Raw genomic sequence first — 17319 nt, forward strand, 5'->3', positions numbered from 1 at the left:
ATGAAATCTATTTGAGGTTCTAAGCGAAATTAAGCATGAAGAGGCTTTTTGTTTGATGAGACGAGTATGCCCATGGATGAAACCATACGGCATTAATTTTCGAGAGCTTTGCATTAAGGGTCACAACACTAACAACTCATAATTTCTTTGCAACTGCCAATCCATCTACAATCAATAGTTAGATATGTGCAAGAGATAGATTTGCCAGACTCTTTTATGATGGTCACTCGATTTGTGATGCTTTTATCCAGTTGAACTGCTGGAGACACGCTTTTTGATGGCCACTGATGATGCTTTTATGCAGCTGAACTGCTGGAGACACGCTTTTAGTTGGGATGCTCAAACTGTGCCTGTTCTTGTTGCTTTTCCTTACAATTGGGAAACTCTATCTAATTCAATAAGCAATTAAGGTTGCATAAGCGTGCACTTTTGTAGGTTGACGAATTTCCTGCTCTAAGAGTCATGAAAGAAGATGATCTAAGCGCTCGTCTACAGAATTAATATAAAAAAAAATTATCAAAAAATTCTAAACCTATTGCAATTTTTCCAAATTAGTCATAAACCTTTTTTTTTGCCCATTTAATTATAAACATTTTGCAATTGTGTCAATTCAATCCATTCGGTCAATTTTGGCCTACTGGCGCTGACCTAGCAATTTTTAATAATATTTTAAATTTTTTATAATTTTTAATTAGGAAAAAAGGAAAAAGAAAAAAATTAAAAATTAATAAAAATTCAGGAAAAAAAAAAATTATTTAAAAATTGCCATGTCGTTGTCGGTTTGGCGTCCATGGCTGACCAAAATTGGCTGAATAAACTAAATTGACACAATTGCAAAATGTTTAAAATTGAATGGGAAAAAATTTAGGACTGATTTGAAAAAGTTGCAATAAGTTTACGATTTTTTTGATAATTTTTCCTAATATAAACTACAATGCCATGAAGGTGACCACTAAGAAGTTTCCTAAGAAACGGTGCTAGACAAGAGCATAATCTTAAGAAAGTGACAGAAAAATTTAAAAGTTCACGTTTAGGCCCATATCGCAAGTTTCAGTTGAGCCTAATTGAAGCGCAACTTTCACCATGGATGTTTATAGCATTGTGGTTGGACATACGTTAGATGTTACTTTGACTCTTACGACTTGTATTGATTTTCGGCCTTGTAAACTCTATATTGGCACCGCTGACGGCCTCATAGGCACCTTCATATTTTGTGCATAACTGTGATCTTTGCCTCAACCGTATTTATTTTTTACTTTGACTAGTTACTAGACGTTGTCACTTTCTTGGAAGGACTATGGTACGTATGGCAATAATATCTTGCTTGCCATAGTCTATTTTGACGCACCCCCTTCGAGGCTGTGTAAGTTGTATTTTGAAAGTAAATCATTGTACAGGATGACAACCGAATGCCGTTTGTTATCTTGTGTTTTCGGTTCCTTCACCATATGATCGTGGTTTTGCTAACAATGTCTACAGATAAAGAGACATGATAGAGAGAGACGACCTCTACCTTCATCAAATTAACTGGCTAGCCTAGGAAGCGATTCTACCGAACACGAGCTCACAGCAATCCACTAAAGCGATTCGTACTTTCCTGTTCCACTCTCCCCTAGTCAATTTGATTATTCTCTTCATTACCCTCCATCGTTCCCTGCTCCATCTGATGATGATAAATCCCTAAAGGATTCAGTTTGCTGACATTGGCTGTGGCTTCGGAGGGCAACTAGTTGCTCTTTCAACCCTATTTCCTGACAAACTCACGATCGAGGGATGGAAATTAAAGACAGGTGACCGAATATGTGAATGAGCGCATTTCTGCATTGAGGACGATCAATCCCCATCAATACCAAAATATCTCAGTAGTATAGACCAACTCTACGAAGCACCTTCTTAACTATTTTGAGAAAGGCCAACTGACAAAGACGTTCTTCCCATTTCCGGATCCTCATTTTAAAGACAAAAATCACTGCCGCAGTGTGATTAGCCCTCACTTGTTAGATGAGTATGCATATGCTCTGGCTGTTGGGGGCATAATTTACACCATCACAGAAGTTGAAGAACTTGGTGAATGGATGAAGGGCTATTTAGAAAATCACCCCATGTTCGAGGCACTGACGGAGGAAGAACTCGTGAACAATCCAGTGGTGAAGCTATTGACCAGGGCAACCGAGGAAGGCCAGAAGGTTGCTAGGGATAGTGGGCAGACATTTAACTTGCATTGGTCGCAAAGCTTTGATAAGGCATTTATTGCATTTAAGTTCTCATGCTGCAATTTCTTGGGTGCTTGTATTTTTCATTTCAGATCTCATTGGAATCTAGGTTTCTTTGCCCTTTGGTTTCAAATCATACGGTTTAGTTAAACATGGTAGACTTTGTCCTTAATTTGTTTTTCCTTGTTTAAACAGTCCTCTGGTTCATCTGCAAAGTAGCATGTCAAAGATTGTATCACATCTGGGGCTATTCTGTGAATGAAGGACTAGAGTTATACATAAGAAAATGGAATGACTGGGACAGTTAAAATCAGCTTATCTCCTGCTAGACTACCAGTAACATCTGTGAGATCTTGAACTTAGTTTGATTAATTAAAAGCTTGATTTCGTTCAAAACTTGTTTTATATATTTGGACTAGTATTCCTTGAAAAACTTGGGGAAAGCAGAATGATCTGGCTGCTCCTTCAAGCTTTAACATCACCATGTGATGCTGAGACAGCCGTAACCACTGAAGATTGACATATAGTTTGATGTTATGCACAGAGTAATCTGTCTCATCTTTCTTGAATTGCCCATTGAACGAGGAAGTTTGGTAATGTTCCTCCATTTTGCAGCATAATGTGCAAGTTATAGTATTCGTTCACTTCATATGGTATACTTTATCTTTCATGCCCATCCAATGAGTTGCATTGTCAGGAAAGAAATTTTTTGAGCTTCTTGTTATATTTTGGCACCTGAAATTGGCAGAGTTCTTTCAGTCGGGCTTTTATACGAATAGAAATTCAATTTGCACTGTGAATACAAACTTGTGTGCCAACCTGTAGTTATATTGCTCCTGTCCACCATGCTAGCAATACAAATGGAACTCTGTTCACACTGGAAGGGAAGGGAAGCTGAATTGTATTGTAAATAAGTATCTCGACGTGAGCATCTCTGCTGATGTTATATTTTCTTCCTACACCTTAGTCGGATATATGGCACACTGGTAAATTTGGTTGCTTGCTTAAAATGGTTGCAGTCTCCGAGCTTGAGGAGATTTTTGGAAAGCTTTGGACACAGTGCCAAGAATGCCAGGGTTCGCTTCATCAGGATGTTCTTTGCACAAGGTTCTACTTTGTTTCCTTGCAGTACCTTTTAAGATAGCTTGTTTATCATTCACGTAATTGATATCATGACTTTTGCAGTCGGGATTGTCCCATATTTTACCGGAGGAAGAAGGTACAGAAAGACATGGCTGAAGCCTAGCGGCAACTAGATAGATGGAACTTCTAAATATCGACAAGCTTTATAATCTGTGGTGGTGGACGAGAGGGGATGCATCTGTCTTCACTTTTGTTATTAGTATGGCTTCTTTTGCCCAATCTTATTTTATCTTTAATATGGATGTTAAATATGACAACACAGGTGATACCATCTTAGAGATGGTAAGTGCTGACAACACAGGTGATACCATCTTAGAGATGGTAAGTGCACGTGTCACGAGATGATATTTTAAATCACTACCCAGCACTTAAACCACGAATTTCTTGTATGGCCTAAGTTACCCTTATTAGCTTTCACTCCTACTCTCCCACGCTCAAAAAAAAATACTATTAGAATTATAAAGAGAAGAGCCCGCAAAAGTGTAATTTTATATTAACTCTTGCATTGCCAAATGAGATGGGAGTAGACCCCTATTTATGCTTGTACCCCTTTAATTTCTAATTTCAACCGTTGAATCTCCCTTTGATTTAATTATTGTGACATCCGAAAACGATCTAGGCACTGTCTCGAGAAAATAATGAGCCATGCCATGTTTGATCGAAGCTCGGACTATCTGCACCTGGACCAGAAAGACCCTGGGGACTCACCAGCTTTACTGTCCCCATCATCTTTGGGAAACAACTTTCCATCGACAAAATAATGAGCCACGCCACGTGATCGAGCTCATCATCGGACCATACCAATAGGGGGACAAACCACTGTGGGGACCCACCTAACGCCTCTCATGCTCGTCCCCTTTGTCATCACCACGTGGAAACAACTCACCACGCTGGCGGTCCCATGACCACCGAATCTGAGCCAACTCAGTCCCGCTGTCATCAAATCAGTGCCACATACTCCGAATTCTGCCACGTCCCTCCCCCAACCGACCATCAATCCCCCCTCTTGCCGAGTTGGCCACTAGCGAAGCCAACGTTCGCTCCCATCTGTTGCCGCAAGTGGGCGACAACTCATCAAGGTGAGGCGGAGTCAACAATCACCGCCAGAGGGAGGACAGCTTTGACTGTGGGGGAGAGAGAGAGAGAGAAGAGACAGAGAGAAAGAGCGAGCTGCTCGCTCTCTACCCTCAAGTCCATCTTCAGCTTCTTCTCTTCACTTTCCGTTGCAGCCAGAAAGCCAGAAGCAGCGAAGATCAGCAGTTCCAGTCTCCTTCCTTGCTCGCCCGCAGAAGATCGATAAGATCCTCAAGCCGTCGACTGCCAGGCCAGCAGCACGCTGTCGCTCTGCCGACTTGCACCGGCACCGTGTCCAGCTGTGTCATCCCTCGGCTTGCTTTGAACAGGCGGAGAACAAACCTCAGCCAGAGCTCCCGAGACCCTATCGAGCCACGACCACAGTTTATCGAGGACCTGAGACAAGTAGATATCCTCCGTTCTATTCTGTCGATCAATTATGTACGATGAGTATAGTTTCCAAGAAACTTGATGAACATTGATTAGATTCTTGTTTAATCGGAAGTTTCGATCGTGTTATCTAAGCACATTGTTGAGTTTGAAGTAGTTGAGCTTATGGTTGGATCGTAGGAACGTGGTTGGTCGGTATCTAGCACGTATGAGGATTGAAATGGCTGAAATTTCGAATTAAACTAGTGCTGGAAACATGTTATGTTCGGTTTAGCCCAACCCCAAAATTTTACTAATTTTGTGCTGACTTATTCAATGCAAATTTCATCGGGTGTTCTCACAAAAGTTGTCTCTTATTGGCTTCTCTATGACATACTTTTATTTCAGAATTTTTGGACTTCACACGATAAAAATATACCTGAAAAATTACGGGATTCGAAATCTGTTTTCTAGGTCGCTGAACCAACCTCTTTCTGCTTTCCATTTTTCACAGATTTTTCGGTCACGAACTATAACATGCGTCCTTCATGATAGTTGTAGAGTATATCCTCGACTACGACATATTAAATTTCTATGATTTTTCGATCTCATTTAACCTGCGAAATATGTATTTTTCTGCTCTATTATGTTCTGGAAATTTTTACTGTTTTGGGCTTGGATTACAAAAATTATTTAGAATTGTATGGACTGAATCAGACTTCAAGTCCCGCACAGAATATGTCCTTCTTGATCTTGTCTACCTTATATTAAAGTTTCGTAATTTTTGAAATCCGTTTACGTAGACAACCATTCTAGCTTCTAGAGGTGCATAGGATGCCCTTATAGGATTAGTTTAGAGACTTGACGTAGCACCTTTCTTGCAATCCATCTAGTAAAGGCACAAGTGAGTTTAGACTGGGCCAGGCAAAGAAAGTTGACTGAAGATTTGCGGATTCACATTTGAGTCCTAGGATAATAGTAATGTCAATGTACTTTTAATTAAATTATGGAATTGCTGTTTCATGGTATAGATGTGTGACTAGGATTACCGCCGGTCCTTGGAACGATGATACCCTGGGTTGTAATAGGGATGCCTGAAGAGGTGATTGGGTTCCTCCAAATGCTTGGGGGTGTAACATGATCCTCCAATGTTCTCATGATGCCGGATGGATGCGAGATGTTCGAGGGGTAAGGGGACTCCTCGGATGATGTTAGCAGCATGAATTCCTATCGGATATGATCTTGATACTTTTTAATTGAGTTACTGATTATCTATTTGGAAAAGCTACTATTTATATTGATCTATTATGTTATTTTGAAAGGGTGCTTAGGTAAGCTAATGATTTATTGTACTTTATATTGGAGCTTTCCTTGTCAGTATGGTGATTGATTTATGTAATATAGACCGATGGACCTTCTGCTTGTTGGGTTTAGGCTCACTGGTTGTTCACCTTATCTTTTTAAATCAATAGAAATATTGATCCCACTTGCCTCCCCTATGATCCGTTATGGGGTACCAGTGGACTTCACATGGGAAGAAGACAAGTTCACAGACCCAAGCTTCCTGGATATGGTGTTTATCTGGATCATGTCTTGTACGGTTGTTGTTGTTATAGGGCCTCCAACGGGGCATGTCACGCTTAGGTTCGTCGGGATGTACACTCGCATTAATGGGCGCACGATGAGTCCACTCCTACTGTTTGTTGAGAGGCCAAGGGACGAAGGTAGCCTCGCCACATAGAAGGGAGGTAGGAGGGTAGCTGGGTTTTTGGAGGATTTTGATGGAGCTAGGGGGCAGAGTTAGGTGACCATGTGCACAACTAGGTTAGGATGGGGTGACCAACGATTAGCCCGATATGGTAAATAGTACTATTGAATTCCCTAGTGTACCCAACTTGTCGCCTGACAGATATAAATAAATAAATAAGAAATAAAGTTCCCTTGTTTATAGAAGTTTGCATGTACCCGAAGAATTACTTTAGTTCCTTATGCTTCCCCATGCTTAAGAGAAAGCGAAATGAAACAAAAAAGTTAACTACGTTAGTAGTTCTACATTAGCGGTGACATGTTGGGGGCGTCACAAAAGTAGAAATTTGGTCCTCAAGAAAATCTAGATATTATCCCTACAAATATCTAGACAAGTATATTTACTATACTACCCTCAGAAATCTCTAGAGCTATGGGCCTTCTAGAAGTTTCAATGCTTTCGTTTGGGCTCTTGGGCCATTCTTTTGGCTTGTTGGGCTTAAAACATATTGGTCCATGACACATATCCGAAAGATACTAAGAAATTTCATGGAAAAAATGTCCGTGCTTATCAAATTCTGTTCTTTTTCCTCCGTGACTCTTATCCCCTAGGGATCTAGCATTTGAGTTTTAAAATGTAGTAACTTTCAATTTTTGTTAGGGTAAAGAGATGACTCTGAATCTGGTCACCTAACGGTTTGTTAAAACTAAAGCATCTTCTGAAATTAAAAGTTGAACGATATGCACTAAAAAGGGGCAAAAGGCATTGTGAGGAGCTAATTTTCAAGGGATTGTAGACCTTCCTTACTTTGTAAATGGCTTTGCATTCAACTTTCTTCTTCAGATTTGTATGGTTATGAAGAAAACTATTGGAAATGATAAGATAGGATAGGATCAAATACGAGATCTCCCAGATTCATCGCATACCATCCATTGTTTGAGAAAATACGAAATGTTAAGAGCGAATGTACACATATAATCTATAGAAAAACTAAAGATCGGCATAGAGAAGTAAACAGACATCGCAACTTGCTTAGGAGACGCAATCAATTGACAAACAATTTTCACATTCACAACTATAGGTTTTCCATTTTGTAACTTGAAAATATATGCTCATCTTCCCTTCTGGTGCTATTACTCTCTTCGACGGTTATCGCAAGCAATGGCACAAGTCAATGATTTGACAATTCGATGCCAAAGGCAAGACTTTCACTATTGCTCTCGCGAGTGTTGAAACCCATGTCACTTAAGTATACACTCTCAAACAGGTTGTAATAAGGGGTGAGCATGGTTCTAGGATAGAACCTAAAACCTGAGAATTGGACTGGTGGGAACCTACAAGTTCCAAGTTCTAAGGTATGAAGGGTAGGGTTCCAAAAATAACGAACCTGTTTTGACAAGTAGATTCTAAGTTATTAGTTGGAGGAGCTTGGAACTTGAAACTTGTAACTTAGAACCTGGAGCAAGTTTTAATGTTTTTCTTGGTTTATATCTTCGCATGATCTTACGATATTTCATACCATTTGATGATGAATATATAACTTGGAAGCACAAATTTGAGATTCCAATTTATGACTAAGACTTTTTATTTTATTAATGTTCATATTTTCCATATGTTTTTATGGTCAATGAGTTGTAGCGATAAGCCGTGGTCATTAAATGTTTTAATTCACTGCAATCATTTAATTAATAATATAGATGAAATCCGGGTAGACCCTAGAAGCGATCCTAGAACCTATGACAGGGTAATTTCCAGTTTATAGGGTATGCAGGATAGGTTCTAGATTCCAAAAAATGAGGAATATGTTCTAACTAGTAGGTTCTAAGTTCCAAATGGAATCTATATGAAACTTGGAACTGCTCACTCCTAATTTTAATGCGTTGTTAGCTCAAAAGACAAGTCGAGAGTGATGCACCGGAGTCTTTGCATGTTTGGAAAGGGATAAGGAGTTAAAGGAGGCAACCAATCACCAAGCAAATTTCGCTGCAGCCAAAATGGGGAAAAATGGACAAAGTTATTGTTGGAGAAAAATTCAGTGGTTAGTAACCACTCTGTGACTAGCTGACATGGTGTGCATACTCCATTGAAAAAGCGACATTTGTCCCGTGATCTAGAATATGTAGAAATTGAAAATTTCAAATAAGAAGGGCTCAGGCGCTCTTTTCTTTCTCCTTTGACAAACAATTGACACAAGAAATAATAAATGCTTGTCTCTCACTTATAACCCCCTCTTTTTTTCAATTTTTCAAGGGTTTGTTTACCAAGCCACTCTCTCCCCTCTTTTCTTTTCGATGGCTTCTTCACCTCTCTCTCTCTCTCTCTCTCTCTCTCTCTCTCTCTCTCTCTCTCTCTCTCTCTCTCTCTCTCTCTCTCTCTCTCTCTCTCTCAAAATATTCATTGATTTCTCACTCAATGAACAAGAAGATGACATTTTTCTTTGTCCATCTTCTCCAAAAAAATCGAACATTAATGCAGATCAAGCAACAAGCATAACCTCGGATGACTGGGGCACGAAGAATGGGAGATCATTCATAGTCTACAAAAAGAAATTGGTTGGAAGCTTTAGGTTGTTGACTTGAGTTGTCAAAGCCGGAATTTGAAGAAACGTTAATGAACTTGAGAAAAGTTTTGTTCTGAAAGAAATTTTGGGAATGGGAAGGCTCGATTCTTCAAATATTTTCTTTTGAAGTGAAGGTGATATGATTGTTTGATGCCCGTGTGTGCTTCCTATTTTACTCTGATACTCTGTTAAAATGAACACACACATCTCCAACTAATACTAAATCCAACAAACTCATCTCAGTCATATACAACTAAGTTCATCAAATCACACATTAATGGTCCAATCTATTGACTAATATCATGCTCAAATATCTAACCACGATCACACTTAACGCCCTGCGATGAAGTCAACCGAGATTTCCTCTTTGGCGAGGTTTTCACCTATATTACTAGTGGCTTGTCCACAAAAATAGCTTAAAACTAATGTGCATACCCACAAACCCTTCAACGAGCCAATAGGGATATTAAGCATCAACATAAACCCACAATAGTATCTTCCAAGCTCCTCAAGCCAATACAAAATATATATCACAAATCGGTTTCACAAACTAAAACATATAATCTTTCGAAACTTAGTTCATTAGTCAGAATCCTCGTTCACAAACAATTTCTCATGTCTTTTTGGAAGTTATCTCATTGATCAAATCCACAAAGTAGTATACATAACCTTTCAAGAAAGGTTTATCAAACCATCTCACAATAACCAAAAAGCAATAAACACTCAAGCTAGCTTTATGCAATAGATATGTTTTTCTTAGTGAAATCACTATTAGTTCAAAATATGAGTTTTACGAAATCAAAGAAGAGATTAACATCACTCATCCGGGAAGGACCAAAACCAAATGACATAACTATTCGAGGTGACGATCTCATAATCCTAGTAATTAAATGAGAATCAATGTCAAAACCAAGTAAAACACTATTTCAACAATGAATCAACTAAACTAAGCTTAATCACTAATAAAATGACTTTCATGCATTAACAAATTGCTCATCCAAAGTTGATCTTCAAAGTTACCTGCAACGCAGAGCTTGCGCACAAAACTTAATTTCTCTATGACTAAAATGTTGCTTCCAATCAACTTTTGTCGAACCCATGGCTCCACAACACCCTACATGATTTCTATGTTCACAACTTAATAGCTCAAAAATTGGATCTTGCACTTTAAATTTCACATAAATTCAAATATATGACATAAATTCAAAATTTTCTCCTGTTGTATGAACATGGGGCTTGAATCCTTACTAGGCACCGTAAAGCATAGTAAATCTGGTATGTTAGGTGTCCGAAATGAATTTTTCATTTTCTTCCTCTTTTCTTCGTTTTCTTTCCTTTCCTTGGGGTAAGTACACTATCAATGCCAAAACTTGTGTACGGCGCTTACTTTGGTGCCAATAGTTTATTTTGGATCATTTAAGTGCCAAAAAATTTGAAAAATGATCATTTTAGTGTCAACTCCGATTGGATTGACTGGAAATCCGATGTGGCACTTTTCTTAATTAATTTTTGAAGCTGATGTGGCTCATCGGAGAGTACAGTCAACATCTAAACCACAAAACGACGTCGTTTGGCGTCTTTCCCCCAAGTCAAAACCCTAAATCCCCAAATTGAGAAAACCATAAATTCCCAAATTGAGAGAGAGAGAGAGAGAGAGAGAGAGAGAGAGAGAGAGAGAGAGAGAGAGAGAGAGAGGGTGGGGGATAAGTACACTATCAGTGCCATAAGTTGTGTACGGCGCTCACTTTGGTGCCAACTCCGATCTAGTTGGCCGGAAATCCGATGTGACACTTTTATATTAATTTTTGAAGTTGATGTGGCTCGCCGGAGAGTACAATCAGCATCCTAACACCAAAACGATGCCGTTTGGTGTCTCCCTCAATTCAAAACCCTAAATCTTCGGCCAATCGCCATCCTCGACGGCCCCACGCTCGGCGGCCGCGGTTCTGACCCTGACCTCGACCCCGACGATGGCCCCTTGGCGACCGTAGCTCCAACCCCGACCTCGACCCCGACCCCAACCACGACGATGGCCACTCGGCGGCCGCGGCTCTTACCCCGACCCCAACCCCAACCCTAATGATGGCCACTCGATGACTGCGGCGCCGACCCCAACCTCGACCTTGACCCCAACTCGACGACGGCCACTCGGTGGCCAAGTCAAAGGTTGTGATCTAGCAGGTGCTCGGGAAGGCCGTCGACGAGTGCACCGCCATTGATGTCTCCCTCTCCATCTCCGATCTCCCCGACGAGTGCCTAGCTTGCGTCTTCTAGTACCTAGGCTCCGACGACTGGGGCTAGTGCTCCCTCGTGTGCTGTCGAGGGCGTCCAAACAGCACCGAGCAATGGCGGCTAAGCGAGTGACGGCAGCCCAGCGACGGCGGAGGCCGAGCGACAACGGTCGAGCGAGCAAAACCCTAATTTCAATCCCCAAATAAAACAAAAAATCTCCAAATGAGTTAAACGGCGTCGTTTTTGTGAGGCCATCCATGTAGGACGGCAAAACGACGGAGGACCGAAAACGGCGTCGTTTTTGTGAGGCCATCCATGTAGGACGGCAAAACGACGGAGGACCGAAACGGCGTCGTTTAAAGGCCTTGTCGTTCTTTTTTTTTTTTTATAAAAAAACCACGTAATCATTTTGGCCGGAATCTTTCGCCGGTGGCACCAAAGTGATCGTTTTTCCTCCGATTTGGCACTTAAGTGATCTGACGAAAACTTTTGGCACCAAAGTGACCGCCATACACAACTTATGGCAAGGCTTCCCTGTCGTCTTCTTCCCTGAAGAACAACACCAACACTAGCACTAGCAGTGACATCTACACCGGCACTGGCACAAGCACCAGCACAACTCCGCCTCCTTGTTTCCCTCGCCCTCCTTATCTTCTCTCTCTCCACATTCGACCCCCTTTCTTCCTTCTCCTCCTCTGCCCTTGCCTCCTATTCTTGCCCGAGAAACAACCTCAGCCTCTCCTTGCTCACCTAGTTGAGCAACTACGACGGAGGCCGAGCGACAGTGGCCAAGCAAGCTAGGTCAGCATTGGGCGAGGATCGGACAAAAAAAACCCTAATTTCAATCCCAAACGAGTTGTGTGGCGTTGTTTTTGTGAGGCCATCCACTTATAATGGCAAAATGATGTTGTTTTCTTAAGGAGGACAGAAAACGACATCATTTAAAAAGCCATGTCGATTTTTTTTTAATATAAAAGCCACGTAATCATTTTGGCCGGAATCTCTCGCCGGTGGCACCAAAGTGATCGTTTTTCCTCTGATTTGGCACTTAAGTGATCAAAAATAAACTTTTGGCATCAAAGTGAGCGCCATACACAAGTATTGGCACGATAGTGTACTTACCCCCATTTTCTTCAACCTCCCAATGCGCTCCCTTTTATGTAACTCTCAACGCGTCTTTCCCTTTCTGCGGTGGTGGTTTTCATCTCTCTCTCTCTCTCTCTCTCTCTACCCTTCAACTTTTTGACTCTTTGACCATTCAAATGGTCAAACACGCCACGAGCAAATGGTGCCGCCAGCTATTGCTTTGGTCAAAAGTTAAAAGTCCGATTTGTCATGCAAACATCGGTTTCAAGAAAATTAATAAAGCCATTTTCAATTGGACAAGAGCAAATCTCATCAAAGCTCACTAGCTGCTTCCTTCCGTGCAGTTTCCTAGTGGACATTTCTAAGTAAGATTTTGGCTTGTCGACGATCTCTGTTGGAACGGCAGCAAGACTTGGTCGCATACTCTCTTACTCATATGGCTTGCTCCATTGCAGTCATATTCTCTGCAACGAACAGATAATGTCTATTATCACTCCAAGAAGAATAAGCAAAAGTCTATTTGTATTCAAGAATCTCCAAGCCAAACCCAAGTTCATGGGATCCTCTGTTTGGAACCTATAGCCATACTAATCATGTGGGCTACTTCAGCTTTTCCAAACTCTGCTTGTACTCCGACATCTGAAGCGAGTGCCCTTCTTCGCAGCGGGTGCCCGATCATGTGACCGGCAATGGTAGCTTGTCTCCATGCACGTGGCCTGGCATCTCGTGTGACGCCCACTGCAGCGATGACGGAATCGTCCTGGGGGTTATTTACTATGAGACAAAATTCAAGCTCGGCAGCATGGATTTCTCCCTCCTCCCAAACCTGGCCTCCCTGGCACTCCCTTTTAAGGGGCTTACCGGTTGAATGACCCTCCAAATATGCGAGCTCTCGAGGCTCGCCTGCCTTGACTTGTCCGACAATTCCCTCTCCGATGAGTTGCCTCCTTGTCTCGGGAACCTCACCATGCTCAAAGCACTCGACCTTCAAGGTAATCGATTCCGTGGTCCAATCCCTCCAGAGCTCAGGACTTCAAAGAGGCTGGTCCAGTTGATTCTCGGGGACAATAACCTGGACGGCACAATCCCTTCGTCTAAAGGCAACTTGAGCAACTTGACATACCTGTATTTGCAAGGAAACCAATTTTTGAGTGGATTGATTCCGTCAGAAATAGGAAACTTAAAAGAGTCTCGCTCATCTAGATTTCAGCTTGAAGAATTTCGGCAGACAAATTCCCATCGAGTTTGGTTGTTTGATCGAGTTGCGTCATCTTGATCTCCACAACAATCCTCTTTCCGGCGCAATCCCTGGATCTCTTATCCAGCATTTGCACTTAAAATCCATCAACTTGTCATACAATTTGTTCACGGGCCCGATTTCTAATTGCCTTGTCACAGCTTATTCACGCGATGCATTTCTTGGCAACAAAGGCCTGTACATTGTGAAGGATCGTCCTCCTTCAAGAAGTGATCCGACTAAGATTGTGCTTATTTCGGCTATATTCCCTGAGTTCATTACGGTTCCCAGTTCTTGCTTCCTCTTAAGACGCTTCCCCTTAAGACGACGAATGAAGAGCGATGAGGCAAAGGAGACGCCAGAAAAAGATGGAGATTTCATGTCCATATGGAATTACGATGGGAAGATTGCATACGAATGTATAGACAAAGTAACAGAAGACTTCGACATCAAGTATTGCATTGGGACGGGTGGTTATGCTAGTGTCTACAGAGCAGAATTGCCCAACGGGAAGACTGTGGCCTTGGAGAAACTTCATTGTTTCGAAGTGGAGGACCCATCTTCCGACAAGAACTTTAGAAACAAAGTGAAGCACTCAACAAGAGTGCGGCACCGAAGCATAATTAGGCTCTATGGTTTCTGCTTGCATCGGTGATGCATGTTCTTGATCTATGAATACATGGGGAGGGGGAGTTTATTTTCTACATTAAGAAATGGCATTGAAGCAATGGAACTAGATTGGCCCAAAAGAGTGAAAGTCATATGGGATTTTGCGCATGCCTTGTCTTACTTGCACCATGTTTGTGTTAGCCGATTGTTCATCGAGATTTATCTAGCAACAACATATTAGTCAACGATGAAATGCAAGCTTTCGTGTCCAATTTTGGCACTGCCAGACCCCTGGATCCAGACTTCATCTAATTTCACCGCAAATATTGTTGGGACACATGGATACATAGCACCAGGTGAGCATTCTTCAATTGATTTTATTGAAAAAAGAAGTGTTGTAAGGGTAATCAACATCGTTGCAGCCCCCTCATGCATTGCAGAACTTGTTTAGTTGGCCTTATTAGACTGATATGCAGCAACTTTTATAGCTTTCTTTCATGCTTAATTTCAATACAGAAAGATTTGGACATTCCTGCTGCCTAGACCTTGGCTTATTCATCTAACATCCCAAACAATTTCTAAACAGGTTGCTTTGGTCAAAATTATATGGGAAAGTTTTCTTATTTCCAACCTTTGATTCAATAAAATATATGTTTATTACACGTAGTCACTGTAAATGTAGTAAACAAGTTCCTATGCTATGGATCATTAAGAACAAGATTTCAATGACGATACGCCTTGAAGGCTTTGATTAACATCCAGGTGTCCCTCATTTGTAACAGAAGACGTTGATTGATAACTAGTTTCAAAATCATCTCAGCTGTCCATGTTCTAGTCCATGTTCTAACTCCAAGATATGACTGCACAACTTTGTGATTCTCTTTCCTTTTCACAGAGCTCGCTTATAGTTTGGTGGTTAATGAGAAATCTAATGCATAGAGCTTCTGAGTCGTAGCAATGGAAACATGGGCAAGCATCCGGCAGAGATCATCTTGGTGCTATTGACCTCCAAAGGAGAAGATATCATGTTACTCAACATGTTAGACCAGTGCTTGCCTATTCCGAGAAAGAGTTTCATTGCGAAAAACATTGTTCAAGCGATTTCTCTGGCTCTTGCCTGCATAAGTGCAAGCCCAAAGTCAAGACCGACGATGAAACGAGTTTCCGGAGCTATTTTGGCTCAAAAAATACCAATGGTCGAGCCCTTCCATGCAATCTCATTGGCGCAGCTCCGACAGACTCTATCCGGCGCATCAACATTTTCATGGTCTTCTTGACAACTAAATTGGCTAGGTACATTCTTGATACAGAAGAAGAAATTAGTACCTTGGATGAATTTCATGGTTCAGATTACTTTTCGACAGGAACTCCTTCCAGTTTGACAGGGACACAAGTGTAATTAATTCGTGAGTGATTTGAAGTACCCAGATCGTTGAATCTTTTCTCATTTTCCTATTAAAAAATTCATTACGGTCGTCGTCTTTATTTACTCCATATTTGATGTAGGTCCTCAAATTGGTTGAACACAACGTGTTACGTGCGGCCGCAAAAAGTCAAACTTAGGCAAAGTATGTCAGAAGCTGTTAGTGACTTGAGTTGTCTTGTTCCACTGATCGTACAATTTCTACAGAGAGTCTAAAGATAGTCTCTTTCATGGCAGTTCCTTGCAATTTCTCAGTTGACCGTACAATTTCGTCAAATGGTATCTTTCATGGCAATTCCTTGCAATTTCTCAGCAGTCTTGTGGGATATTAAGCAAAATAATTAAAATGGGTTATGAATGGGTTGATGGATGATTAGAAGGACAAACAGAAGTTCAATTACTCAACAACAACAGTGTCCTGGAAACAATAATTATCAATTTCAGAAACATAAATGGACTCTTAAAATAATTGGGAGTTGACCTTTGAGTGAGGCTGGAGAATTTTATATGGTCCACCAGAAAAAATTAGATCTTGTTCATAAACTTGTGGCTCTCTTTGAATTGTGGACATTTTCTAATGGATGTGTTTGGATAATCTCACTTACTTTCCCATCTAGTTGTTAGGCCTCGCTTTGTATTTCAATGTACAACAAGAGCATGCAATCAAAGGCATCAAAGAAACATGGAGATTTCTTGTTTTAAGGAATTATGGTGGGAGAATTGCATATGAAGACATAATCAATTCAACGGCAGAGTTCAATATCATATATTGCATAGTGAGCGGAAATTATGTTAGTATCTATATGGTGCGGTCGCCCAAGGAAAATCGTGGCATTCGAGAAATTTCACCATCTTGAAGCAAGAAACCCATCTTTTGGCAAGAGCTTCTGAAATGAAGTGAAACAATTGATGAAAGTATGATATAGAAGCAAAATGAAGCTTTATGGTTTTGTGCTTGCACAAGTGATGCATGTTCTTGGTTTATGAGTACATGATGGAAGGGGAAGTCTACTATGTGCTTTGAGAAATGACTCTAATAGGGTCACTAGCATTGATGCACAACACGATTTGATATTTACAATGTGAATGGAATTACAAGGATCTTTCTCTTTCTAAGTTGAAGGCTTGTTAGTCAAAAGAAGAAAAAGCTGAAAAATTCGTCCATGACCTTTTCCCTTACAATGGGTTAGAAATTTTTAAGGCCAAACATCACCCATTAAAAATCTCATAAAGACCTTGACTTCCCATCAACCATTGACCACGTACTAATTCAAAGTCAACACATGTAAAACCCCAAAAGATCTTGACTTCTTGATGGATGTGCACAAGATCCATCCTTACATGATTTAAATCCTTTTCTTTTGGCTAGTATGCGTGTTTAAATTCTAATCAAATCACAAAACTGCGACATTTGGAGATTTGCAAGAGTAGAATATTTTGTTTACTCGAAAATTAGAGGCGTAACTTTTAAAAACAAAATATCTAAAATTACAATAACAGTTTTTTAACTTGAAAATTCATTGTGGCATTAATTTAATATTAAATAATCCAATTGATTTGCCAGGATTCAATGCCACATGGGAATTTCTTGACTTCTTGATGGATGTGCACAAGATCCATCCTTAC

General features: G+C 40.7%; 1 protein-coding gene and 1 pseudogene across 1 annotated transcript; both read left to right on the forward strand.

Annotated features, from left to right (window-relative positions):
* The first annotated feature begins 939 nt into the window (after window positions 1–939).
* LOC104420137 lies at window positions 940–2363 on the forward strand (annotated as a pseudogene).
* Window positions 2364–13292: 10929 nt separating this feature from the next.
* LOC120288263 (MDIS1-interacting receptor like kinase 2-like) lies at window positions 13293–14316 on the forward strand. The gene is made up of 2 exons (XM_039301917.1): window positions 13293–13549; window positions 13653–14316. The coding sequence occupies exons 1-2, from the start codon at window positions 13293–13295 to the stop codon at window positions 14314–14316; spliced, it is 921 nt and encodes a 306-aa protein (XP_039157851.1).
* The last annotated feature ends 3003 nt before the right edge of the window (window positions 14317–17319 follow it).

Source organism: Eucalyptus grandis, chromosome 9, assembly GCF_016545825.1.
Source record: "Eucalyptus grandis isolate ANBG69807.140 chromosome 9, ASM1654582v1, whole genome shotgun sequence".
Classification (NCBI taxonomy): Eukaryota; Viridiplantae; Streptophyta; class Magnoliopsida; order Myrtales; family Myrtaceae; genus Eucalyptus; species Eucalyptus grandis.

Excerpts from the sequence above, each read along its gene's own strand:
- LOC120288263 (XM_039301917.1), top strand. The coding sequence starts at position 13,293 with ATGACCCTCCAAATATGCGAGCTCTCGAGGCTCGCCTGCCTTGACTTG. Across the intron at positions 13,550-13,652 it reads TTGAGCAACTTGACATACCT|ACAAATTCCCATCGAGTTTG; the intron begins GTATTTGCAAGG and ends GAATTTCGGCAG.